Source organism: Mastomys coucha, unplaced genomic scaffold, assembly GCF_008632895.1.
Source record: "Mastomys coucha isolate ucsf_1 unplaced genomic scaffold, UCSF_Mcou_1 pScaffold15, whole genome shotgun sequence".
NCBI lineage: Eukaryota > Metazoa > Chordata > Mammalia > Rodentia > Muridae > Mastomys > Mastomys coucha.
In genome coordinates this window covers 144,331,304-144,354,334 of record NW_022196897.1, presented here as the reverse complement: position 1 = coordinate 144,354,334, position 23,031 = coordinate 144,331,304, and the positions used below count along the sequence as shown (strand labels likewise).

Below are 23,031 nucleotides of genomic sequence, written 5' to 3'. Positions count from 1 at the left end.
ACACCACTCGTGTCTAGTCTGTTTGTCAAAGCTGAATCCCATGCACACCTGGCCAGAACCCCTCGTCCCGAGGAACAAGGGACCCCGTAAGAAATCCGGGTCTGCGGCACCCGGGGACAGCCTGGTGGAGTAAACTGTAAGGACTTCCCCATTGACTGGCACTGTGGAAGGAAGCCTGTGCTCTGTAACATCCTAAAAGGTGTGATTCATAGTTTCCCTCCTTTCCATTGCTGCTTCTGCCTCCTTAATTCCCTCTCACCACGTCGGGTCTCAAGAGTGACTCTTCCTGTATGCCTTACTTCCTGTGGACACTGAGAATGGAGAGTGAACTAGTCAAGATGTCTTCCGGATGTTATGTGTGATACTGAATGTGAGGGAAGCTTTGTCTCAGTAATAATGGAAACGAAGCAGCGGAAGAATGTAACAGTCCAGAGACAGGACTTTCATGGTAAGCTGTTCCCCAAGAATGGGCTTTAGCCCACCTGGCTTGTTTGGCTGAAAGAGCCCAGCACTGAGAAGTCAGACTAGCCTTGGACAACGGAGGTGAAGATAAGGCTCTTGCTTCTGTGCAGTGGGCCAGAGTCAGAGTGTGCATGTGTTTGGGCAGCAAACTGCTGGGCTGATTGATTCTGTGCATGTCTTTAAGACATGCTTTTCCTTGTGTGTATGACCCAGCCTCCAAAGACGGATGCTCAGCTTATGTGTGGCTACTCAACCTGAGAAATGTAGCCAGAGTCGTAACATGATGTAAACATAAAACACCACTGTTCCAAAGACTTCGTACAGACAGAAGAAAATGGAAACATAAATACATCATTCATTTAAAAATAAGGTGTGGTAGGGCCCAGAGAAATGCCTTATTGGTCATAAGCACTGTCTGCTTTTGTAGAAGACCTCAGTTTGCTTCCCAGAACCCATGTCTTGTGGCTTAAAATTGCCTCTAACCACAACTCTGGGGGGATCCAACTCCCTCTCCTGTCATCTGCAGGCACCTCCACACTTCTGGCACACATGCATTAATTAATTAATTAATAAGAGCAGGTGAGGTGAATTAGCTGGTAAAAGCACTTGCTGCTAAGCCTGACAAGCTGAGTTAGATCCTTGGAAACTGAACAGTTGAAGGAGAGAAACCAATTCCCATAAATTGTCCACTGACTGCCACAGGTGCACACATGGGTGAACATGTGCGTACACGTGGCACAAACGTACACACAGAGAAAGAGCACACACACACTTACACCTACCTGCACACTAAGTAAATAAATGTAAAAATTAAAACTAATGTGGGTCTGCTGATGCAGGCCTATATAACCCCAGATACTCAGGAGGCGCTGGCAGGAGGACTGCAAATTCAAGACCTCTACTGTTGAACCTCCCTGAGCTACAGAATGAATTGAGGGGCAGTGTCAAAAGCCAGCTTGGCAAAGACCAGCTTTGACATCCAGGGTAAACTGAGGCCGGGTATAGAGTCTGAGATTAACTGTGGACATCCAGAATGTTCCAGGGTTGGGGGCTGATGAAGATTTCCTTTGAGGACCTACAGTAGGCTGGTGAAAAAACTTTGGGGGCTACCAAAGGCCAATAAAAATTTTAAAGAGAAAAGGAGGGAAAGACGCGCGCGCACACACACACACACACACACACACACACACACATACACACACATACACACACATACACACACATACACACATACACACATACACACACATACACACATACACACACATACACACATACACACATACACACACATACACATACACACATACACACACATACACACACACATACACACACACACACACACACACACACACACACACACTGGATGGATATGCAAACCTCAGGATGCTCCACCAAGCAAGCTCTATAAATTATTTTCTTATATATCCTAGCAAATTTTTTAAGCAGTATAGAAATTACAATGTGATTATCTATTTTTCTTATAATAAATGATTTTTTTTAAAGTAGAACTTCCATTTTATTTTTCCATGAAGTTTTCCTTCCGCCCTTGCAAAACCACCTCTTTACATGGGCTTTGGTGGAGGTCCTGGTGCAGCGCCAGCAGGTCTGAATCGTGGTGGGGGTGTCTGGTCCTTCTGGGCTTCCTGGGATTGATTCCTGACGAACTTGCTATGGATGGCACAGCTCACACAGTAATGCAGCTTGACATAGAGCTTGGGAAGCAAGCTTCGATACATAGGTATCGAAGATGCTTGCTTCAGATATGCCCTGACAGCAGCGGCTTCTACAATGTTCCGAATGACAAACTTCTTAATGGCCTTATCCTTGGGCACGCACCGGGTGCAGTTCGTGCAGCGAATTGGCTGCACATGGCCACGGCCCTTTTTGGTATGACCGTTGTTTCTTCTCTTTTTGGTCATCTTGGAGCCAAGACTCGAAAGAATGATTTTTTTTTAAGTGTGTTTCCCCAAAACCTTTACATGAAAACACATTTTACCTGATACACGTGTGTACTGGCTGGTTTTGTGTGTCAACTTGACACAGGCTGGAGTTATCACAGAGAATCAGTTGGGGAAGTGCCTCCATGAGACCCAGCTGTGGGATATTTTCTCAATTAGTGATCAAGTAGGGAGGGCCCCTTGTGGGTGGTGCCATCCCTGGGCTGGAAGTCTTGGGTTCTATAAGAGAGCAAGCTGAGCAAGCCAGGGGAAGCAAGCCAGTAAGGAACATCCCTCCATGGCCTCTGCATCAGGTCCTGCTTCCTGACCTGTTTGAGTTCCAGTCCTGACTTCCTTTGGTGATAAACAGCAATGTGGAAGTGTAAGCTCAATAAACCCTTTCCTCCTCAACTTGCTTCATGGTCATGATGTTTGTGCAGGAATAGAAACCTTGACTAAGACAACATGAAAAAAATTATGCCAAGAGCACACACACACTCATAACTAAGCAACTGGTTATAGATGAACAAAGTATGAGCAAGCAAGGTAATTTTCTCAACTATTTTTATCTTACTGGCAGGCAGTAGTTTGCAATTATAAAGAAAGGAACAATTATTTTATTATTTATTTTAAAAAGTAATCTCACAAAAATCTGAAATGAGTCACACATCTAAACTTTTATATAAAAATGATTATTTCTACTTTAAATCCTCAGAATACACATCTACTCATCAGCAATTTTTATTAAATTATATCAGGAAGCTGAGGGCAAAAATGGATACAAAAAATTAATGCTCACCAGTCCAGCCTTAGTGAGTCATGTCGGCCAATGCTAATTAGGTTGCCTTTATCCTTGTATCCTGACCTCAAAAGTCCACAGCTTAAATTTTCTGAACTTCAAACTGTTCCCCAAGATTTTCTGCAGCAACAATTAATTTTTCCAAATTCTTTTCTAAGAGTGGTGGTCATCGATAGCAATCTACATCTCTAGTTCTTTCTGAGGGTGGAGATGGGAATCATTAATCTGCTCCAACAGCAGTGTCTGAAGGAGATCAAGCATAATTATTGTGCCAGAGATGCTCAGCGAGGGGCTGGAAGCCCCTTAGAGTTTTCATACAATTCTTAGATTAGGAGGGATGCTAGGCCAACAAGCAGAGCAGAACTCAAGAGCAGTATGAAGTCCTCTGGACACACAATCCTAGGGTTCTGCCTCTCCAAGGCACACCCATTGCGATTGTGTTAGCCGGTAGGCTGGATTCAGCAAGTTGTTCGTCCTACTTGGTTCTCGACACCAGCTTTGACAGGGCAGGCATTCGGGAGGATGTCTAGAGTCACCAGCCAAGCACTCAGACTTTTTCTCTGAGGGAGCAAAACTTAATTCTCTGGGGCCGGGGAAAAAAGGGAACACACACACAAGATGGATGAAGCAAGGCTCCAACAACTTTATTTTTCTCTCTTAACTTTTTTATACCACCTAAGACAGAAATTGTCTACATAAGGAAAAAGACACAGGCTAGAGAGATGGTTCAGTGGTTAAGAGCACTGACTGCTCTTCCAGAGGTTCTGAGTTCTATTCCCAGCAACCACGTGGTGGCTCACAACCATCTGTAATGAGATCCAATGCCCTCTTCTGGTGTGTCTGAAGACAGTGACAGTGTACTCACATACATAAAATAAATACATCTAAAAAAAAAAAAAGATTATCTCATACCCACAAGTTACATAGTCTCCAAAAACAAACACCACAAACACATATTCTTGTAACCAGATAAAATCATTACATAAAAGGAAATTACATGTTACTGGTTATGCAGTCTTCTTTTGAAACCCACACCTAACTGAACATTTCTGATCTATCTTTCTATAAATTCATCCTAACCTCAAGCCAAGTTTTCCACTATACTTAGCTGAGGGCAATTTGTATTTACCAAGAAACAAATCATTTATCTTACTTTATTTTTAATGAAACCTTATTTTGCTAAACTGGCTAATTATCTATTCTCTATTCATTTCTTTTGTTTTGTTTTTACTTTTTTGAGACAGGGTTTCTCTGTATAGCCCGGGCTGTCCTGGAACTCACTCTGTAGACCAGGCTGGCCTCGAACTTAGAAATCTGCCCGCCTCTCCCTCCCAAGTGCTGGGATTAAAGGCGTGTGCCACCACTGCCCTACCTATTCTCTGTTCTTATTTACTCTTCATTTATAATCCTGCCTTCTCATGGTGCATACCAAAACCTATGACCATATCCTTAGGCCACAAGATCAAGGAACTCAGACCCAACCTAGAGTGAATGTTTCTTTGATCATTAACCTGTCTCAAACCTATTTTCCTTTCCACAAGTACAGCCATGTGCTGGTACTGCGTGCAAGGTCACTGTATCCTTTCTTAGCCCTATACAACCCCACTACTCTACAAAGAGGGGCACATTCTGCTCCTTTATTTTTATTATTAATCTTCCTGGTGAAACCACCCAAACCATCTCCCGAATCTTCCTATCAACCGCCTTCACTTCCTAAAACTATTTAAATCAAGCCAGATGTTCTGGAAGATCCTTAATTCATGTAGATAGCATTATTCTATAAAAGTTCATCTTTATATTGATCTGTAGAAGAAATTGACCAAGAGAGTGAGCTGTCTCCCATGAAGCCATCACACCAGACTATAAGCAATGAGGGTCTCCTCACGCTCGTTCACATCATGCCAGTTACAGGAGGAATATAGCAATGACAAACAGGAAGAAGCAACCCAGGAACGAACCCTCAGGGGCTGTGCCTCTCTGAGTACGTCCACCACAGCTGTGCAACATGATGGATCACCTCCAGGAAGCTCACTTGCCCACTGGAGTTCCCCCCACATGGCATCTTCCAGGCCAGCCTGCTTAATTTAGTGAGACCCATGTCAAAATTAAATTTTATATATATATGCATTTTATGTGCATTGGTGTTTTGCCTGCATGTATGTCTGTGTGAGGGTGTCCAGTCCCTGGGAACTGGAGTTACAGACAGTTGTGAGTTGCCATGTGGTGCTGGAAATTGAAACAGGGTCTCTGGAAGAGGGATCAGTACTCTTATCTGCTGAACTGTATCTCCAGCCCCTCAAAATTAAAATTTAAAGGAAGGCTGGAGTTTGGGCTTAGCGACAAAGTAATCACACAGCAGGAACGCAGCATTTAGTACTGGTATAACCTCCAGTATCCAGAAAGAAAGAAAAAAAAACCCACAGTATGATGACATCAGTTGCTTTCTCATTGCTCTGTAAAAGCCAGCTAATTGTGGGGGTAGCTATTCTGGCTCACAGTTTGAGGGTACAGTCTATCATGGGAGGGAAGTTCTGTTTGAGGTGGGTGGTCGTGCTGCATTCAGAGCTGGGACATAAAGAATAACAATTGATACTGCCCAGTTAATTCAGCTCAAGACCCCAGACCACAGAATGGTGCTGTCCACACCCAGTTAAGATGGGCTTTCTCATCTCATTTATTGTGATCTAGATCATTCCTTTACAGACAATGCCCAGCGGCTAACTTAATCTAGATGTCCCTCACAGCTGTGCCTGGCCTATCATCTTCTAGGTGATTCTGGATCCTGTCAAGTTGGCAATATTAACCATGACAATGCTGACAGAATATTTTGTTACAGTATTGAATTCATAAAAATACATCATTAGAATTAATTCTACCTTTTGCCTTAAAAAAATTTTTTTAATGCTATGCCTACAAGTGTTATGCCTGAAATATTATGTGTACCACATTTACACACAGGCAGTGTTCACAATGCCCAGAAGAGGGCATCATATTTCTCTAGAACTGGAGTTACAGACACAAACATTAGGCGCTCTGTATGAGTACTGGGAATTGAACTCGGGTCCTCTGCAATCGCTTTTAGTCACTAAGCCATCTCTCCAGCCCAGACTATCTTTTGTCTTTTAGTCATCCTTAGAGGCTGGAGAGATTTCTCAGAGGTTAAGAGCACTGACTGCTCTTCCAGAGGTCCTGGGTTCAATTCCCAGCAATCACATGGGATCTGATGCCCTCTTCTGGCACGCAAGTGTACATACAGATAGAGCACTCAGACATTAAATAATTAAATCTTAAAGAAAAAAAAAAGTCACACGCCTAGCATTCGGGAGGTCAGTATATCCCAGCAAGATCTCACAGTTTCTCCTATCACAGAGATGCACAATGTGCAATCTCAGAACCCTATGGGCATCTCCCAAGTATGGAATCTAGGACTTCCATTTCCTTCAAGGTTGCACAGGACAAATCCGGATTTCTGTTTTCTTCTGACCTAGCCAGCCTCTGGACTCTTTCAGTGGAGTTCCTTCTTTAGACCCAAGGGCAGAGTTGCTGTACATAGGGCCAAGAGCCACATTTGACCTAGGATCCAGGCAGAGTTTTAAAGTGTGAAGACTTGGAGACACGTGAGCTCCTTCTCAGACATCCGTCTGTCATCTCTGTTACTTGGATCGGGATTTTTCTGGTTAAGGGGATCGTTCCATCTGCCTTGTGATTTTTAGATAGTCGGTTAAGAAAGCATTCTTTCTATGTCCACGTCTCTGGGCGCATCACTTTCATATGCCAGCCTCAAGCCATCACTGACCTCCTGTGGTGGTGTTTAAAGAAGCATGACTGTAAGTCATCATTTGTTACTTTTCGGCACCACTGAGCCAGGTGCTATGGAATCAGTAGCTAATAAGGGAGACCTGCTTCAGAACAAACAAGAAAAAAAAAAGGCAAACGAGGGAACGTTTCCTTCTAAAACTCATCTTTGTTAAAAAATTAACTTAATACGTTCAAACAGTTGTTAGTCTCCTCTTCTCCAGGGGGCGATGGAGGACCCGCCGCTGGGAGATGCTGCTCTAGGCTGCAACGAGCTTTATCATTTGTACTTCCGCCGGCGTCCCATCGTAAGATCGAAGTTTCCTGTCGCGTACACGTGTTTCCTCTCTGGCCAATGCCATCCGCCCGAATCTACAGACATCTTGCGTGTTCCCGGGCTGTCTGCTCGTCTTCCCAATACAGGGCGCCAAGGTGAGTGCCGCGGGGTGCATGGGCAGCGCCGTTCCCGCCATTAAGGAAACAGGGCTGCGGGCCGTCGGTGGGTGTCTGGTCTGGGTCTAGAGGAGGGCCTCAAGCAACGTGCTTTTCGCTGCCTGAGTATCTGAAGCCCCAAAGCCACGTCTGTCGCCTACATAAAGTGGGTCGGTATTTACGACCTGTGTTCCATGTTTTTAGCATCCTACCAAGGCGAATCCGTTGACCAGGGTTTAAGTTGAGGACGCTCCCAGGACCCCGGGTGCAGCGTCTGGGTCCCCCTCTGCCCTGCCCTGCAGCCTCTTCCCTTGTCCTGCCAGGCTGTAGACTGCGCAGCCCTCCAGGAGACAGATGGAAGCTGCTTGGGTCGACAGATTACAACTTCTGCAGCAGCTGGAGCCCCCTACTCCCTTCAACTCAGTGATGGGCACCCACTGGCCAGGGAGAGGATGCCTGGGTAAGTGCTGCTGTTCCGGTGCAACTGGAAGCCCGGGTGCCTCTAAATATGGCCTTCCCATGGGCATCAGCAGAAGGTTGGTGTGGAGGTCTGATTACTTTTGAGAAAGGCCGACAAAGCCACTGTGCAGAGAGAGTCTCGGTGAGGGCCAGAAATACCCAACGGCAAGACTCTGGGGACGGTCGGGTTCATGTTGCATGGTGGGGGTTACAGAGGAAAGGCATGGGGGGAGGGGTGGTGTCCATGACACGTGGTTTGCTGCCTGGCAGCTTCTGCGTCTGGGATTCTCTGCTTGCCGGTTAACTGGGTGCTGTTCAGGTGGCCCACCTGGGCTTCTATTTGTTTATTCATTTTGCAGAAATAACAGCCGGGATCTACAGTGGCCATAAGAGTTGTCTCCATCTTGATAGATTGATGCAATTTCTTCATTTATAGTCGGAAGTATGTGAAGGTAAGGTGAGGCTGGGTGCTTTGAGGTGTGCCTGCTTCTTGGCTGTATCCCCTTGGGATCCGTGTCTTGCGTGTCCCATGTTCCCACCGTCCCTTCTGTGCCCCTCTGCTTTATACTTGGATGGGTTGACAGCAGAATGGAGAGGAACTGGAAGGATTTGGGGGTCAAATGCATTATCCAGATCTCAGTCACTGCTCTCTGCTAGCTTCCGGGTCTTTTCTGGTTCTTGGTTTCCTCATCTGAAAAAAAATGGGACTACTTCTGTGACATAAGAGTTCTGTCACCTCAGTTCTGCCAGCTGGGCAGGTTGTGTTTATCTAAGTGCTGGGTCTACTGCAGGTCTAGTGGCTGGTGCTCATTCGAATTGCCACTTCCTCCCAGCCAGTCTTCCAAGCTCTCTGTGAGGAAAAACCATTGCTCCGCTAAGAGCAGCTTCTTTCCTTTGTTGCCTGTCTGTCCGTCTCTTTCTTTCCAGTTTAACCATTACTCAGCTCGTCGGCCATCGCCTTCCCTCTCCTCTTGCCCTCTGCTCTTTGCCCCTGTATTCGAAAGTGATTGTGGGCTGCCAGTGCCCTGGTCATTGATACTGCAGGGAGAGGATGCGGAAAGCCTTTCCCCGTGTTTGGAGGATCCATACTTGTTCTTGCCAAACCCTGGTGCTTTCCCACAATGCCTGCTGCCTGTCACACTGGCACTTCTTTCTGTAAAGCAGTAGTAGGGAGCTCAAACTTTGGCTGCTTCCTTCAGACGCATTCTCAGCCTCCACATCCAGTTGTCACCTCTTCGGGACACTTGAGAACTTGTAGAAAATGGTTCCATTCCTTGACTTCTAGCGTGCATCTTGCCGTGTTCTGTTAGTCAAGAGTCAGGGTTCTGACTAAGCAAGTGAACGACCAAGGGACAGTCACTTTCTGTAAGGCACTGTCACGTGTAAACGGAGTAAACACCCTGACAGGGAGGCCCTGGAGGTGCTCCCTCCTTGAATCTTCCTTCGTGGCCTGGTTTTGACCCTTGCCTTAGGTAGCCACTTGGGAGGGGTTTTTCTCTCCACCCTGTGACAACAGGCAAGAATAGGGGCTTGACCATCCAGAGTAAATGATGTGCCTGTGCTACTCTTATATGCCCAGTGCCAGGAGAGACAATACACTCCAGAGCGCCATGCCCTGATGTGCCTTTGAGCAGCTAGCGCGGTGGATCATCAGACCTATCTCCCCAGAGCTCCAGTCCCTTCTCCGGAGAGGAAGTGGGTCCACTGGCAGCTCAGGAGGCCATAACAGGTAAGTCCCATACTCAGCGCTATTCAGAGATCAGTGGTCAGCCTGGTCAGGGATCAGTGTTTGAGAGAATGTAAGGATGGTTTGTCCAATCTGGGGCCCCAGCCTTTGAATCCCTGGAGTTGCGTAGCCCTCTCTGCTGCTTTGGTGGGGGTGGAGGTGGGGGTGGTGGAGGATGAGTAGGGAGTGGTGTGTGGGTCCTCCCACCCACCTCTCTGGGAGATTTAGGAGATACCCGACAGGGGTGAGTGTTAGTGAGTTGTAAGGGCAAGGGGGTGGATGTAGGCATTGGAGACACCCGTATGTGTCACCATCTCCCTCTCTCCTTTATCTTTGTCGTTGTGTTGGGTAGCAGTGGAGGGAAAATTCCTAGCTGGATGATAGAGAGTTAGGGTGGTCTGGAGCATCACTAGGCTTCCTGAGGCACCCTCCCTTAGCAGAGCAGAACCCATTCTTCCGCCAGTGGCAGAAGTGCATCCACATGTGTGCCTTGCTTCTGGCCTGGAAAGCACGGCTCATCGAGTGACCCCCATCAAGTGACCAACTGATACCTAACTAGTCCCTGGATTCCACCACAAGCAGTCTTACCTATTTTGAACCTCCCATTTCCTGACTTGGAAAACCAAAGCTAAGATAGAGGTTTCTCAGGACTGACTCTCCCTTAACTATAGGGTCCGCATGTTCACCGTGGCTCGCCTCTGGCCCGGCATCTGCCTCCTGTCTTTCCTAGGTTTCCTTTTGTCCTTTTCTGCCCCTGCATCCGAAAGTGATCGTGGCTGCCTGTGCCCTGGTCATTGGTGCTGCAGGGAAAGGATGCGGAAAGACGTGTTCCGAGTTCCTGGGTCTAGCCTGACCCCTCCAGGTCCTGGAGCTTTCCTACACTTGTGTCTTTCTCTGCAGCCTTACAGAAGTGTAGCTCATTCTGGAAGCTACACGAGTCACTGCTGTGTCTTTGCCACTTGGTGTTCTGTTTCCAGAAACTTGGGGTATTTGCATGGGCTAGGTCAGCACAGATTTCCAAAGGGTCCCTAGACAGGTTCCCTAAATTTTCACATAGGAACAGAGCGGGGATAACAGGAGGAAATGTGGGACTGGACTGGAAATGTGAGTGGAGCTTTGTGCGTGCGAGGGTGGGGCAGGCATGTAATAGTCCAGAGAAGGAGCTCCCTGGTACAGAACGTGCAGCTCACTTCCTAGCCCCGTCCGTGTCCCTCCTGGCCCGATGTATGTATTGACATCACGTGTGAGCCACCGGTCTTAGCCATCTGAGCTGCTGATTGTCCGGCCTTTGGAGCTTTCTTTAAAATGCATGGTTTTGCAGATCGAAATGCAATCTGACATTCTTTTGTTTCATTTGTTTTTGCTTCATGTGTTTTGTGAATCCATTGAGTACATGCATGTATGTATGTACATCATGTGTGCCTAGTGCCCATGAAGAATTTATTGGAGGCTAAGAATTTCAGAGGGTGAGTCTGTTTAGAACCAGTATGGCTTCAGCCATGGCCATGTTTGAGCAGTAGCTGGGAGCTCACATCTTGATACCAGCCTCCAGGCGGGGAGCTACTTGAAATGCATGGGTTTTGAAACCTCAAAGCTCTCCAACCCACCCTCCATGACACCTCCTCTAACAAGGCCACACTTCCTGATCATCCCAAGCAGTTCTACCGACTAGGGACCAAGTATTCAAATATATGAGCCCATGGGCATGGATCATTCTCATTCAAACCTCCACACCTAGCTAGACTGCTCCCTAACCAAAAGCAGGAAAGCCAACTTCATCAGAGGTTACAGTGTAATCAGGGTGAGGAAAGAAACTCATCAAGACTCATAGGCGGGCTGGAGAGATGGCTCAGTGGTTAAGAGCACTGACTGCTCTTCCAAAGGTCCTGAGTTCAAATCCCAGCAACCACATGGTGGCTCACAACTACCTGTAGTGAGATCTGACGCCCTCTCTGGTGCATCTGAAGACAGCTACAGTGTACTTATTTATAATAATAAATAAATCTTTTTTTTTCTTTTTTTTTTTTTTTTAAGACTCAGGCTTCACCTGTGGAGGATGGGTGCCGTCAAAAGGAAAAGAATGGAAGTGGGGGACTGGGGGGTGTGCTGAGGGTGTGGCCTTGAGTGCCCAGCATGGAGGAGAAGGGGCTCTGGGGAAAAGCTAGTGCAGCTGCCTTGTATCCCGCCCACCCCCAACTAGTAGTTGTGTCTTGGTTCCTGGTGAAATCTTGGTTGACTATGAGGTCCTGAGTGTGGCTTGTCTCTGCAGGATTGTCAGTTGATGTCTGCCACGTGTGCTCAGCAGTGTCGGCTTTCCAAAAGAGGCTGGAACAGGGCCCTTGAAGGTATGAATCCAGACACCTCACTAGAGAGCTGCAGTAGTCCAGCAAAGGCCACAGTCGTAAAGAAAAGCAGAGGCCAGCAGGGACATGCCTCCCCCAGCCTCTGCCACCTCACTTCCCCACATCTTCAGAGTGTGAAGTAAAGAGCTACTCTGGGGTCACAGGAGCCCCGGGAAGCTGCATGCCTTATGGTTTCATGGGGATCTGCAGTGCTTAGTAACTTGAGAAGGGCTACTAGGGAGCAGTCCAACCCTAGACTTCCTGACAAGTGAGTCTTCAGAAATCCCCACAGACTTGTCCGTTTCCATTCATTGTCTTAGTAAGAGACCCCTGGAGTAATGGTTCTCAAATTGTGGTCTCTGAAGCAACACTACCACTGTCCCTTGGAGCAGTATTTAGCAGCTCTCCAGGGGGTTCGTGTTTAAAAAGCTTGGAGAGTTGGGAAGCTACCTCTGTTAGAGGTTGTACCTATGATCACTTTCCTGGTCACTTGTCCCAGTTTGGCCCTTTCCTAAGCTGCCCATCCATTATGACTTCCCTTCTGCCCCTGTATTCGAAAGTGATTGTGGGCTGCCGGTGCCCTGGTCATTGATACTGCAGGGAGAGGATGCGGAAAGCCTTTTCCCCGTGTTTGGAGGGTCTGCTGTCCTTACCAAACCCTGGTGCTTTCGAACAAATCTTCCTTCTCACAGCCTGTTGCTCTCTTGGCTGCTGCTATCAGGCTCGTTGAGTGTCCTCTACCCAGTGCTGGGCAGTGTCCAGAGGTTTCTGAAAGGGAGATGGAAGCTGGCCTCTGCCTTGAGGGCTTTTATTCTGGCACAGTTTTGCTAATATCCCATGAGCCCCAGTCACATCCTCCCTCCATGGCTGCAGATGAGAGGCCTGTAGAAGGCTGGCATGTTCCCACATGCAGTGTCAGGAGAAGAGTAAACTTGGCTAACAGGGACTCTGGTCTCTAAGCCTGTATACCTCTGACCTATTATCAGCTTCCTAATTAGCTAACAGTGCCAGAAGCTATGTGACAATGTGTGGTGATCCAAAGCATCATTTCTCTCTCTCTCTTTCTCCCTCCTTCCTTCCCTCCCTCCCTCTCTCTCTCTCTCTCTCTCTCTCTCTCTCCCCCTCCCTCCCTCTCCCTCTACCTCTCCCTCCTCCCCCCCCCTCATTTTCTAGATGTTTGTGGACACCAGAGGACCAAAGACCACGCTCAGAGTGAACCTCGAGACGTCTCCTCCTAAGCATCAGTGCTACGCACACTCGTCTACTCCAGTCACATCCAAAATATCGGGGATAAAAATCTCGATAAAGGATAAGAGGCAATAAGAATCCAAAAGGATTCTGTGCCTCCTGGATTTTAGACAGTCGCTGGTATCCCCTAACTCAGACATGTTCCAGATTAGTCTTTCCAGTCATCAACACGCCCTCATATAATTAGGCATAAAAGTACCCCAAGAAATGACTCGTTAATGGTTAAGATTGGGCACTGTTTTCTGGCCAGCACAATGTTTCCAACTATCCTAGTTTAATACCAAGCTGTCCATAGCTTGCAATTTCTCTCAAAGTATCTGCCACGCCAGAGCTAGCAACAGAGGTCGAGTACATTCCTTAGGGCAACAGATAGTTTACAATAGTTAGAAAAGTTTTACATACTAGAGAGTAATGAAGGGTTTCCCTCACTCAAAGTGTTAGGTCGGAACTCCCCACTGCTTGCCTCCAGCTAGACCCAGAGAATTAGCAGGAAATGCTAGATTAAAACCTCCTGGTCATTTCCCACAGCAAGAACCAGAGAATTAGCATAGAAATATCAAAATACCTCAACAGGGAGGGCTCCACTCCTTTTCCTCCTGCTTCACACCTAGCTACCAGACCCTGCTAACCTTGGTGTGGGGGTCACTTGCCTACTTGACTTCAGTCTTGCGTCCCCTGCTGTAACCCCCACCTGCCTACGTGACTCTTGACATCTGTCCTGTTTGCTATATGGTATTTAAGCCTGATTCTCACCTTGCACAAATACATTTAGATTTACCACACCCTTGTGTCTCCGCCAACTTATTGCCCACCTAACCAGAATTCTCATCCCGTGGAAATTGGGGTCCTCACAACGAACCCAGTCCGCGGCACATCGGGAACAACCTTTTACATTAGTCACTGGCTCAGGCACGGGAAACTCTGGCATACAAGGTCTTAACACCAACACCTCAGAGGGCTATATTCTGTCCCTGTGACCATCTGCTAGTGGTGGAATGACTAGTGACAAGAACTTGTTGCCAACTTCCTGTTTTCTCCCTAATAGCTGTGCAATAAACCTCATAGGTTAATTCAGTCTGTGAACTCACAGGGCTGGTGTGGAAAGGAAGGCTAGCGCCAGTCCGTCACTCTCCTGTGCTGAAGCTTGGGCTCGGGGTGTTGGAAGTGGATGGTTGGGCTGGTAGCCTGTAGGCATCTAGGGCTTGGGAGAGTTGAGACATTGCTCAACAGCCAAGGTCAGGACTTGGGGACGGTTCCTGTGTCAGTAAAGAAGGCTAGAGTGTCACAGAGTTCTAAGAAGTGAAGTCTCACTGCTAAGAACTGGGGAAATGAATGGGCCAAGGGACTGGGATATAAATTCAGAGCGACTTCCTGACAGAACAGGTTACTGTGGACAGTGGGAGTCGTTGCCATGGGAACTGAGGGTATGCTCAGGGACTGGCTTTGGAGGCCCTTAAGGAACAGAAGTGCCCCCACTGGGTGGAATGCTAGGTAGGGTGGGAGAGAAGAAACGGTTGAGTAACTTGGATACCAATAGGGCCAGAGAAAAGGTGCAATTACTGATGGGTTTATAACTAGGGCTTTTCTATTTAAGACCTGTGGAAGGCTTAGATGGTAAACGTGCTTACTAGGCTTAATTCTCAACACAAACAGGTAAATAATAAATTTTTAAAAGTTACACATTTTCCTTGTTTGAGAATTTCTAAATTTTGCTTTTTGAATTGTGTCCATATAGACAGGTGTGCAGTTCACAGAATAGAAGGCATATTTGATCATATTTGATCACCGGACTGGGAGTTAGAGGTGGGCATGAGCCTTCTGGCTTGAATGCTGGGAACTGAACTGACCCCTGCAAGGACAGAATTCATTTTTAACTGATGAGCCATCAGTTAAAAGGCCAGTGAAGAGCTTGTTAGGCAGCTGTAGATGTGGACAGTTCAAATGCTTCTGAAGTTGTGGGAACACAAAAGCTAGTTTTTTATTTTAGTTATTCAATCTGAGTGGGGTGGTCTTTTCCATCCTGAGAAGGTATTCGAGGATTTGTCTTGATACTTGACATTGCTTTTGCAATGGTTTATAAGCATCCTGGATATCTGAAATTTGAGCTAGAGAAAGGTCTAGGAATGTTCTTCAATTTTTATGTGAAGATTTCTCATATTACTGGGTTGAGATTGATGGTACTTATTTTTAGCTTTTGGCCATTCCCGTTAACATTGGTTACTATACAGATTTACTTACTAAAGAGTTCTGAATGATCAAGGAAGAGAATGGAGCTGTTGGTTGGGAAGAAAGTTAGAAACATTGGTACATATAGCGGGTCTATCTCGGACCCGCCAGTGATAGAAATAATTACACAAGAGACTTATTACTATTTTAAAGCTTAGGCCTTGTGCTGAGGAGTCTTCAGACTGACCTGACTCATTCTGCTACACTGTCCCGCCCTCCATGTGTCCAGAGCTGCTACACTGTCCCGTCCTCCATGTGTCCAGAGCTGCTACACTGTCCCACCTGCCATGTGACTCATTCTGCTACAGTGTCCCACCTGCCACTGGGAACTGAGGGTATCTGTTACTGAGGTAACCACCGGATCTGCCTCTGTTCCTTCCTCACCAGTCTGTCCACCGCTTGTGAGACTGAATCTTTTGCCTCTGCTTCTCCCAGAGCAGAGCCTTTCCCTCTGCCTAGAAGATCCTCCCTCAACTTCCTGCCCAGCTACTGTCTGTCAGCTTTTTATTACAGCCAGTCGTACAATTCTAGATTGCCTTAGGTGGGTGAGGAGGAACAAATATTTACAAAATAGAAAGCCGGGTAGTGGTGAAACCAGAATCCTGCCAGCATTTAGCTCTCTGAATGGCGCAGAATTAACAATTGAATGTACAGAGACACACCTTCACACCTTGTAAGGGGTCACTAAGAATGACTTGGAGCACCTTGGTGGTGGTGGTGGTGGGGCTTTAATCATGGAGATTTGGGTATGAATGCTCCTCCCATTCACTAAAGAGGGTAGAACTTGATCCCTTCAGAAGGTTTCTTGTGCAAATGCCTCTTAGACCGCTGCCCAGGGTGGTCCTTTTTTGGCACTGCCCCATTTAGAACCCTCAGGATGGGGCTGCTCTAAGGTAGTAGGGTGTTGCTTGCCCAGGTTAAAATCATTTATTGTACTCATTACTGTGTTTATAATAATTTCTCCCAGTCCTTTTGAACTTTTTATTTCTGTTACTGAAAATCGCCAAAGCTGAATTTAAAACTTAATTTGCAATGTCTGGGGCCCCACTGTCTCCTTTGCTGTGTTCTGCTGTCTGGAGCAGATTGATAAGACAGCAGTATCTGACTTCAACAACCTTTTGTTGTAGTGAACTTAATCATACAAGTTAAATTCCGTCTCCGATAAATCTTTTATTTATTTATTTCTTTATTTAATTTTTTTTCCCCTGGAGACAGGGTCCCTCTGTGTAGCCCTGGAAGCTTGGTTCGCCACTGAAAGCATTCCCACCCTACCGTCCTTTTTGATCACATGTTTATGTCCGCAGGCAAGCAGGGGAAGGCATAGATGAGAGCCATTACCTCAGCCCCTGGTCCCAGGAGCAGCGGTGCCCAGTGGAGATGCCCAGTGGATGCAGGCGTCTTGCCATTAGCAGATTGGTTTTCAGAGACCCTTCTTCATTTCTGTTTGATGAACAGAGAATGGCGAGGCAAGTGAAAGCAGGGTAGCCACTTAGGGGGCAGACTAGGAGCTGTATGAGAAGCGTTCGCAACTTGGGTTATAGAGGTGGAGACAAAAGACAAGAACTCTTGGAGCAAATGTGGAAGGATGAAGGTGTGATGTTAGATAAGTGAAGCTAGAGTCAGGGAGGGCAATGCGTAAGACACAATACCTGCTTGTGCTGAAAATGGATATATATATATATATATATATATATATATATATATATATATATACACACACACATGCATATATATGCATATATATGCTTGTGTGCATAGATATATACAATGAGATATATATATATGTAATATATATAGCTTTAGTGTGCTTTTTTGTTTTGCTTTTCCCAGTATGTAATCTTTCTTCTAATATGCCTTACGTATATTTTTCACCAAAGGAGACCAAAATGTCAGTTTTGGACTTTGAAACACAGGGCCATGCAATGAAATAGCAAGGCAGGATTCTTTAGGCCTGTCCGTTGCTCCTGATACTACTAATGAACAGACTGGATGGTCTGTCCCAGGCCACTTTCAGATATGTGAGGGATAAGCTTTTGTCCATTCTTCACATCTTAATTGGAACCAGGAAGAATGCGGGTATAACTGTGAGCCACAAAAGAAAGGTGTGTTGCTTTTCTGACCTTGAAGGACAGGAAGTAGGAGAGCGGAGAACTATGGTGGGAGTCTAAGGAAGGTGTCTCTGCTAGGGAACAGAAAGCGTAAGACCAGAGACCATGAAGGCTCAGTTTGCCTTGTCGGGGCTCAGGCTCGGAGGGTACAGGTATGTGACTGGAACGCTGAAGAAGGAAATCACAGACTCTGCTTGTCACTGTAAGAAGCCACCTCTTACAGTGTCCCCCACCTCAGCCTGTAGAGTAGCCAGAACAACTGGATACTGGTGGGGCAGAGGTAGGAGTATCAGTCAGGGATGCCATAGCAAAACACAACATCCTGCTGGCTTGGGTGATAGAATTAATTTTCTCACTGATTTGGAGCTAACACATCCAAGGTCAAGGTGCTAGCTGCTGCAGTGGCTTATGGGAGTTTTCTGCATGGCCTGCAAAAGGCCTCCCTGTATCTTCACATAATGGGGCAAGAATGGTTTCCCAGGAACCTTTGTAATAAGGACATCTATTCTACCAGTTTGCCTCATAGAACCTTATCCTCCTGTCCCCATTCCATAAGATTAAACATACAAACGGGGGAGATGGTGACCCTATTCAGTCCACAGCAAGAGAGGACCTGCAAGATGATAAGCAGGCCCAGGAGTTGAAGAGCCAAGGGTCTACAGGAGAGCTGGCCAAAAGAGGCCGTGGTATCATTTCTGTCTTCTTAGGATCTAGGACTGGCCATGGCAAATGGCTGGCACTTGACAAAGATTTATCTAAAAAATCAGTGTGTGGCAGGGCACACCTTTGATTCCAGCACTTGGGAGTCAGAGGCTGGTGGATTTCTGAGTTCAAGACCAGCCTGGTCTACAGAGTGAGTTCCAGGACAGCCGGGGCTATACAGAGAAACCCTGCCTTAAAAAAACAAAAACAAAAAAAGAATCAGTGTATGTCATAGGGTGGAGGTGGGGGGGGGTCCCTAGTCTTCACCCTCTAGAAGCCACCGTTTCCTTTGATAGCTACTATAGTGGCTCTTCTCAAAGCTGTTCTTTTCCTGTGAGTGACATTTTGTCCCAAGCATCCTTAGGGTCCTGGGCAGCAAGGGCCTGTTCTCTCTGGTTCTTACTTCTGTTTTTACTTTGCTTCTGGAATCGTGGTACAGGGTAGCATCAAGGTGTCTCCTTGCTCTTTAGGCAGGGCAGCTTGCAAAGGATCCAGCCGGGAGAATACACAGATGGGCAGAGACCAACAGTCCTCTGTCTTGGGTAGAAGAAGGGGATGGGTAAAAGGATCACACCATTGCAAGAGGAAAGAAGGGAAGTGAATCAGAGGGAAAGATGGGGCAGGAGTGGGGCGCACTCCTGTACATCAGGCAAGAAAGCAAGCCATGGCTGAGCAGGTGGAATTCAAGAAGCTTGAGATAAACGGTCCTCCTATTTATTCCTCTCTCTAGAGGAAGCATGTTCCAGGCAGAGGAGACAGCACAAAGGCTCTGGTAGCAGAAGCGCTTGCACACACCTGGGGCAGTTAGGCTGAACCTCAGGGGTCTCTGAAAAGGTATTGCTGTTTTGTGGAGGAGGAAGGGTGTGAGGAGACAGGAGGCAAAGAATATGGTAGGAAATAAGGAAAGGAGCAGGTACTATCATTTCACCCCTCCCCAAATGTGAATTTGAGTTTGCATCAGCCCCTGGAAGGCGTGTTTAAGCAGGATCACTGGGCCCCAGCCAGTTCTGAATCTGTATGTGTTGGGTGGGGACAAGGGTCTCTCCTTCTGAAGATTTATTTTATTTTTGATTATGTGCATGTATGTATTTAAGTATTAAGTGCAAGCTCCTGCAGAGGCTAGAAGACAAGTGTTCGATCCCCTGGAGGTGGAGTTATAGATGGTTGTGAACTGCCTGACGTGGGTGCTGAGTACCAAACTTGGGTCCTCTGGAAGAGCAGTAAGTGTCACCTAGCCATATTTCTAGCCCCAAGAGTTCTCATTTCTAGTAAGTTCTTGCCACTGCTCACGGACCAACCACACTTTGAGAACCAACCTCACCTCACGTCACACGAGCCTGGAGATGACTCTGCCCACCTGTGAAGCAGCCTTCATGAAGGAAAGGCAGCCTGCTCCTTCCAGAGGAGCATGTGTCGAGCTGCCGACTCCATCTGTTTGTTCATGCCATGGAAAAATGTCCATAAATCTCTCAGGAAACATGGATAAACAACTTGGGTCCAGCCCTTTACTATCTTGTCAGAGGAAAAGAGTCCATGCTTGGTAACAAGGCTTTGATCCTCTGCCGGCCTCTTGTGTTTTATCTTCAAGTTGGCAAGAACCTTCTTCTATGATAGTGGGAAGACAGCCCTACCGAGTTCTGTCTACCCAAACAGCAAACAGCTGCCCCACCACATGGGGGGTGGGGTGGGGAGAGGGAGTGACCTTGTCCCCCTGTGAAACCTTTTTATTTTCGTCTTGAGGGACAGGGGAGGGTGTGTGTTTCTCTCTCATGCTTATCCCACAGCAGGATCTGCACAGCCTAGCCGTATAACTGAGCATTCTAAATGGAAGTGGGGCTGGGGGTGAGGGGTGGGAGAGACAGGAACAAACATGACATGCTTCAAGCTGGGCCTGTCACAGCTCTAGCCCAGGTCAGAGTGAAGTGTAGAGAAAGAGGAATGACGTCAGCTGTGGTCACTCTGATTAAGAAGAGAGAAGGAGCTGGGCTGCCAGCATTGGCACACGCCTTTAATCCCAGCACTTGGGAGGCAGAGGCAAGGGGATTTCTGAGTTCGAGGCCAGCCTGGTCTACAGAGTGAGTTTCAGGACAGCCAGGGTTACACAGAGAAACCCTGTCTCGAAAAAAAAAAATAAAGAAAGAAAAGAAAAGAAAAGAAGAGAGAAAGAGACTGGGGATAGAGAGATGGCTCAGTGGTTAAGATCACTGACTGTTCTTCCAGAGATCCTGAGTTCAATTGGATCTGATGCTCTCTTCTGATGTGTCTGAAGACAGAGTACTCACATACATAAAATTAAATTAAATTAAATTAAAAAAACAAGCCCCGATGGTGGCAGTTGTTAGAGACACCCCCAGTAGGGTCTGGGATAAAATTCCTGATGCAACTCAGAACCACCTCCTTGTCCCACCACCAAGGGGCCAGTTAGTATTCATGATACCTGTGATGGTTTCTATATGCTCGGACCAGGGAGTGGCATTTTAGGAGGTGTGGCCTAGTTAGAATAGGTATGTCACTGTGGGTGTGGGCTTTAAGACCCTCATCCTAGCTGCCTGAAAGCTAATATTCTGCTAGCAGCCTTCAGATGAAGATGTTGAACTCTCAGCCTCTCCTGCACCATGCCTGCCTGGATGCTGCCATGCCCCACCTTGATGATAATGGACTGAACCTCTGAACCTATAAGCCAGGCCCAATTAAATACTCCTTGTAAGACTTGCTTTGGTCATGGTGTCTCTTTAGTAAAACCCTAACTAAGACAGTTCTTAAACAATTTTCTGATAAATTTTAACAGGATTAGAACCTCTCTTTAGGGAAATCAACTACGCAAACACCCAGTGATTATCACACACCTTATGTCTTATATTATTATATTTAGTAATGGTAATTCAACCATTCTCTTTTCCCAAAAACCTTCCCAAAAGAAGCTGTGGATTGGGTTCTATGGCAAGCTAGAAATGTAACTTGGACACATGCTTGTAACCAATTTATCTGGGAAAAAAATGTAAAACTGACATTTTGAAAGGGCACAAGAATAGTAGCTAAGATTTCAGTTACCAGCTGAGCAGTGGTGGTGCATGCCTTTAATCCCAGCACTTGGGAGGCAGAGGCAGGCGGATTTCTGAGTTTGAGGCCAGGCTGGTCTACAGAGTGAGTTCCAGGACAGCCAGGGGTACACAGAGAAACCCTGTCTCGAACAACCAAAAAAAAAAAAAAAAAGATTTCAGTTACCACTGTTTGCCAGACAATGTATTGACTTCTCCCTAGCTCTGTATAACAAACTGAGTTATAATAGTGGTTTTGTTTCTGAGGTGCTGAGAGGGGTGGAGTAACTCACTCAAGATCACACAGCCAGTAGCAGAAAACCTGGGTTTGGAATATAAGGATCTGGGTCCAGAGCTGGAGTCTGCCATGGAGTCACATTTCTGCCTTCACTAAAAGAATTACAGCAGGAGACAGAAAGTGGGCTAGTCCCAGAGATAGGGACTGTTTTGTCCTATGGAACTGTAGAGGGGAGAAAAGGTCCTCCCTCATTGGTAGGCTCGGAGAAAAGACAGGGTGTCCCAGAAGAGGAGGTGCGGCAAGGCCATATGGGGACAGTGAGCAGAGCATGTCACAAATGGTGACCTGTGAGCATGTTGTAAGGAGACTGAAGATTCAGCTGACAGCCGTGGCCAAGGACCCCAGTCCTTCTACGGCTCCAACCTCTTGGATATTTTATTCTCCCAATTGAAAGAGCCCATTCCAATCCCATCCCTCGTTAGCAGGGTGACCTTGGGCACCCCGACTCCCATCCCACCAGACTAAAGGTTCTCTCACCTGCAAATAAAGGGCAGTGACAGCGCCTTCTCCACAGGCTGCCAAAAATTCAAGGACACGGACCTGAAAAAGCAATTCGCACCTGCCTGGCACCTACTAAGGGGAGTGGAAGCTTGAGCAGCAGGACCTAGAATTGCGTTAGAGTGTCATTTATTTGATTTGGGTGGTGGCGGGGGGCGGGGGGAATTAGCTTGTCATCTTGCTTAATTTCAGACTTTTTGAAAAATTGTGAAGACTAGTACAAAAAAAAAATTCCTGTACGAGGGTTATACAAAGGGTCATGACAGCCTAGGGAGGGCTGGGCATGTAGCTCAGTGGGTAGAGCACTTGCCTCATGTGCATAAAGCCCTGGGTCCCACACCCAGACTCTCATAAACTGGGAGTGGGGGTGCCCACGTGTAATTCCAGCACTCAGGAGTTGGAGGCAGGAGGATAAGGAGTTTGAGGCCAGCCTGGGCTACATGAGACCCTATCTCAAAATAAATATATGTAGAAATACATACAGGCATATATGTACTTACCCATGAACTATTTGTAAGTCAAATACAGACTGCTGGCCTTTTACCCTCCACACAGCACATCTTTCTGCTCAGCAAGGGCACTCTCCTATCTAGTCACTGTATGATGACTGACACCATGAAATTAGCACTGTTATAGTCCAATTACCCACACAAAAGGCCTTATTCAGATGTTTGTGCAGATTGTCTTATGATATCCTCTGAGAAGGGCATACATAACTATTTAAACTCTTTTTTTTTCTGAAAATGCAAAGCTATTTAAAAAGATAATTAAGAGATTGAAAAAAAATCAGTGCCAAAACCAATCAGTGATTTTTATAGTTATAATAGGAAAATGATTATGGCCACCATGGGCCTTGAGAACCCGGTTCACATCTCTCTTAATCTGGCCCCTCCGAGACTACCTGAGCTAATGATGCCTGAAGCACTGGGGGGCTTTGTGGGGGAGCCCTATCATT

General features: G+C 46.7%; 1 protein-coding gene, 1 long non-coding RNA gene and 3 other non-coding genes across 6 annotated transcripts; 4 read left to right on the top strand and 1 right to left on the bottom strand.

Moving 5' to 3' along the window:
- Positions 1-1,959: 1,959 nt before the first annotated feature.
- On the bottom strand, positions 1,960-2,387 carry LOC116092490 (40S ribosomal protein S26-like). The gene has a single exon (XM_031373735.1). The coding sequence runs from the start codon at positions 2,385-2,387 to the stop codon at positions 2,031-2,033; it is 357 nt and encodes a 118-aa protein (XP_031229595.1). The 3' UTR covers positions 1,960-2,030.
- Positions 2,388-7,325: 4,938 nt separating this feature from the next.
- LOC116091306 lies at positions 7,326-13,171 on the top strand. 2 transcript variants are annotated; one of them, XR_004119002.1, is made up of 6 exons: positions 7,326-7,431; positions 7,755-7,891; positions 8,250-8,342; positions 9,470-9,619; positions 11,886-11,961; positions 13,132-13,171. It is a non-coding gene; the product is annotated as an uncharacterized LOC116091306 (long non-coding RNA). The 2 variants fall into 2 exon arrangements; XR_004119003.1 differs by having other exon boundaries at positions 7,346-7,431; positions 7,636-7,891.
- Positions 8,880-9,011, top strand: LOC116092696. Its single transcript, XR_004119423.1, has one exon. It is a non-coding gene; the product is annotated as a small nucleolar RNA SNORA71 (small nucleolar RNA).
- On the top strand, positions 10,369-10,497 carry LOC116092699. Its single transcript, XR_004119426.1, has one exon. It is a non-coding gene; the product is annotated as a small nucleolar RNA SNORA71 (small nucleolar RNA).
- LOC116092697 lies at positions 12,504-12,633 on the top strand. Its single transcript, XR_004119424.1, has one exon. It is a non-coding gene; the product is annotated as a small nucleolar RNA SNORA71 (small nucleolar RNA).
- Positions 13,172-23,031: the final 9,860 nt, after the last annotated feature.

Bases quoted from the DNA above. Each gene is read 5' to 3' on its own strand.
- LOC116092490 (XM_031373735.1), bottom strand. From the start codon at position 2,387: ATGACCAAAAAGAGAAGAAACAACGGTCATACCAAAAAGGGCCGTGGC.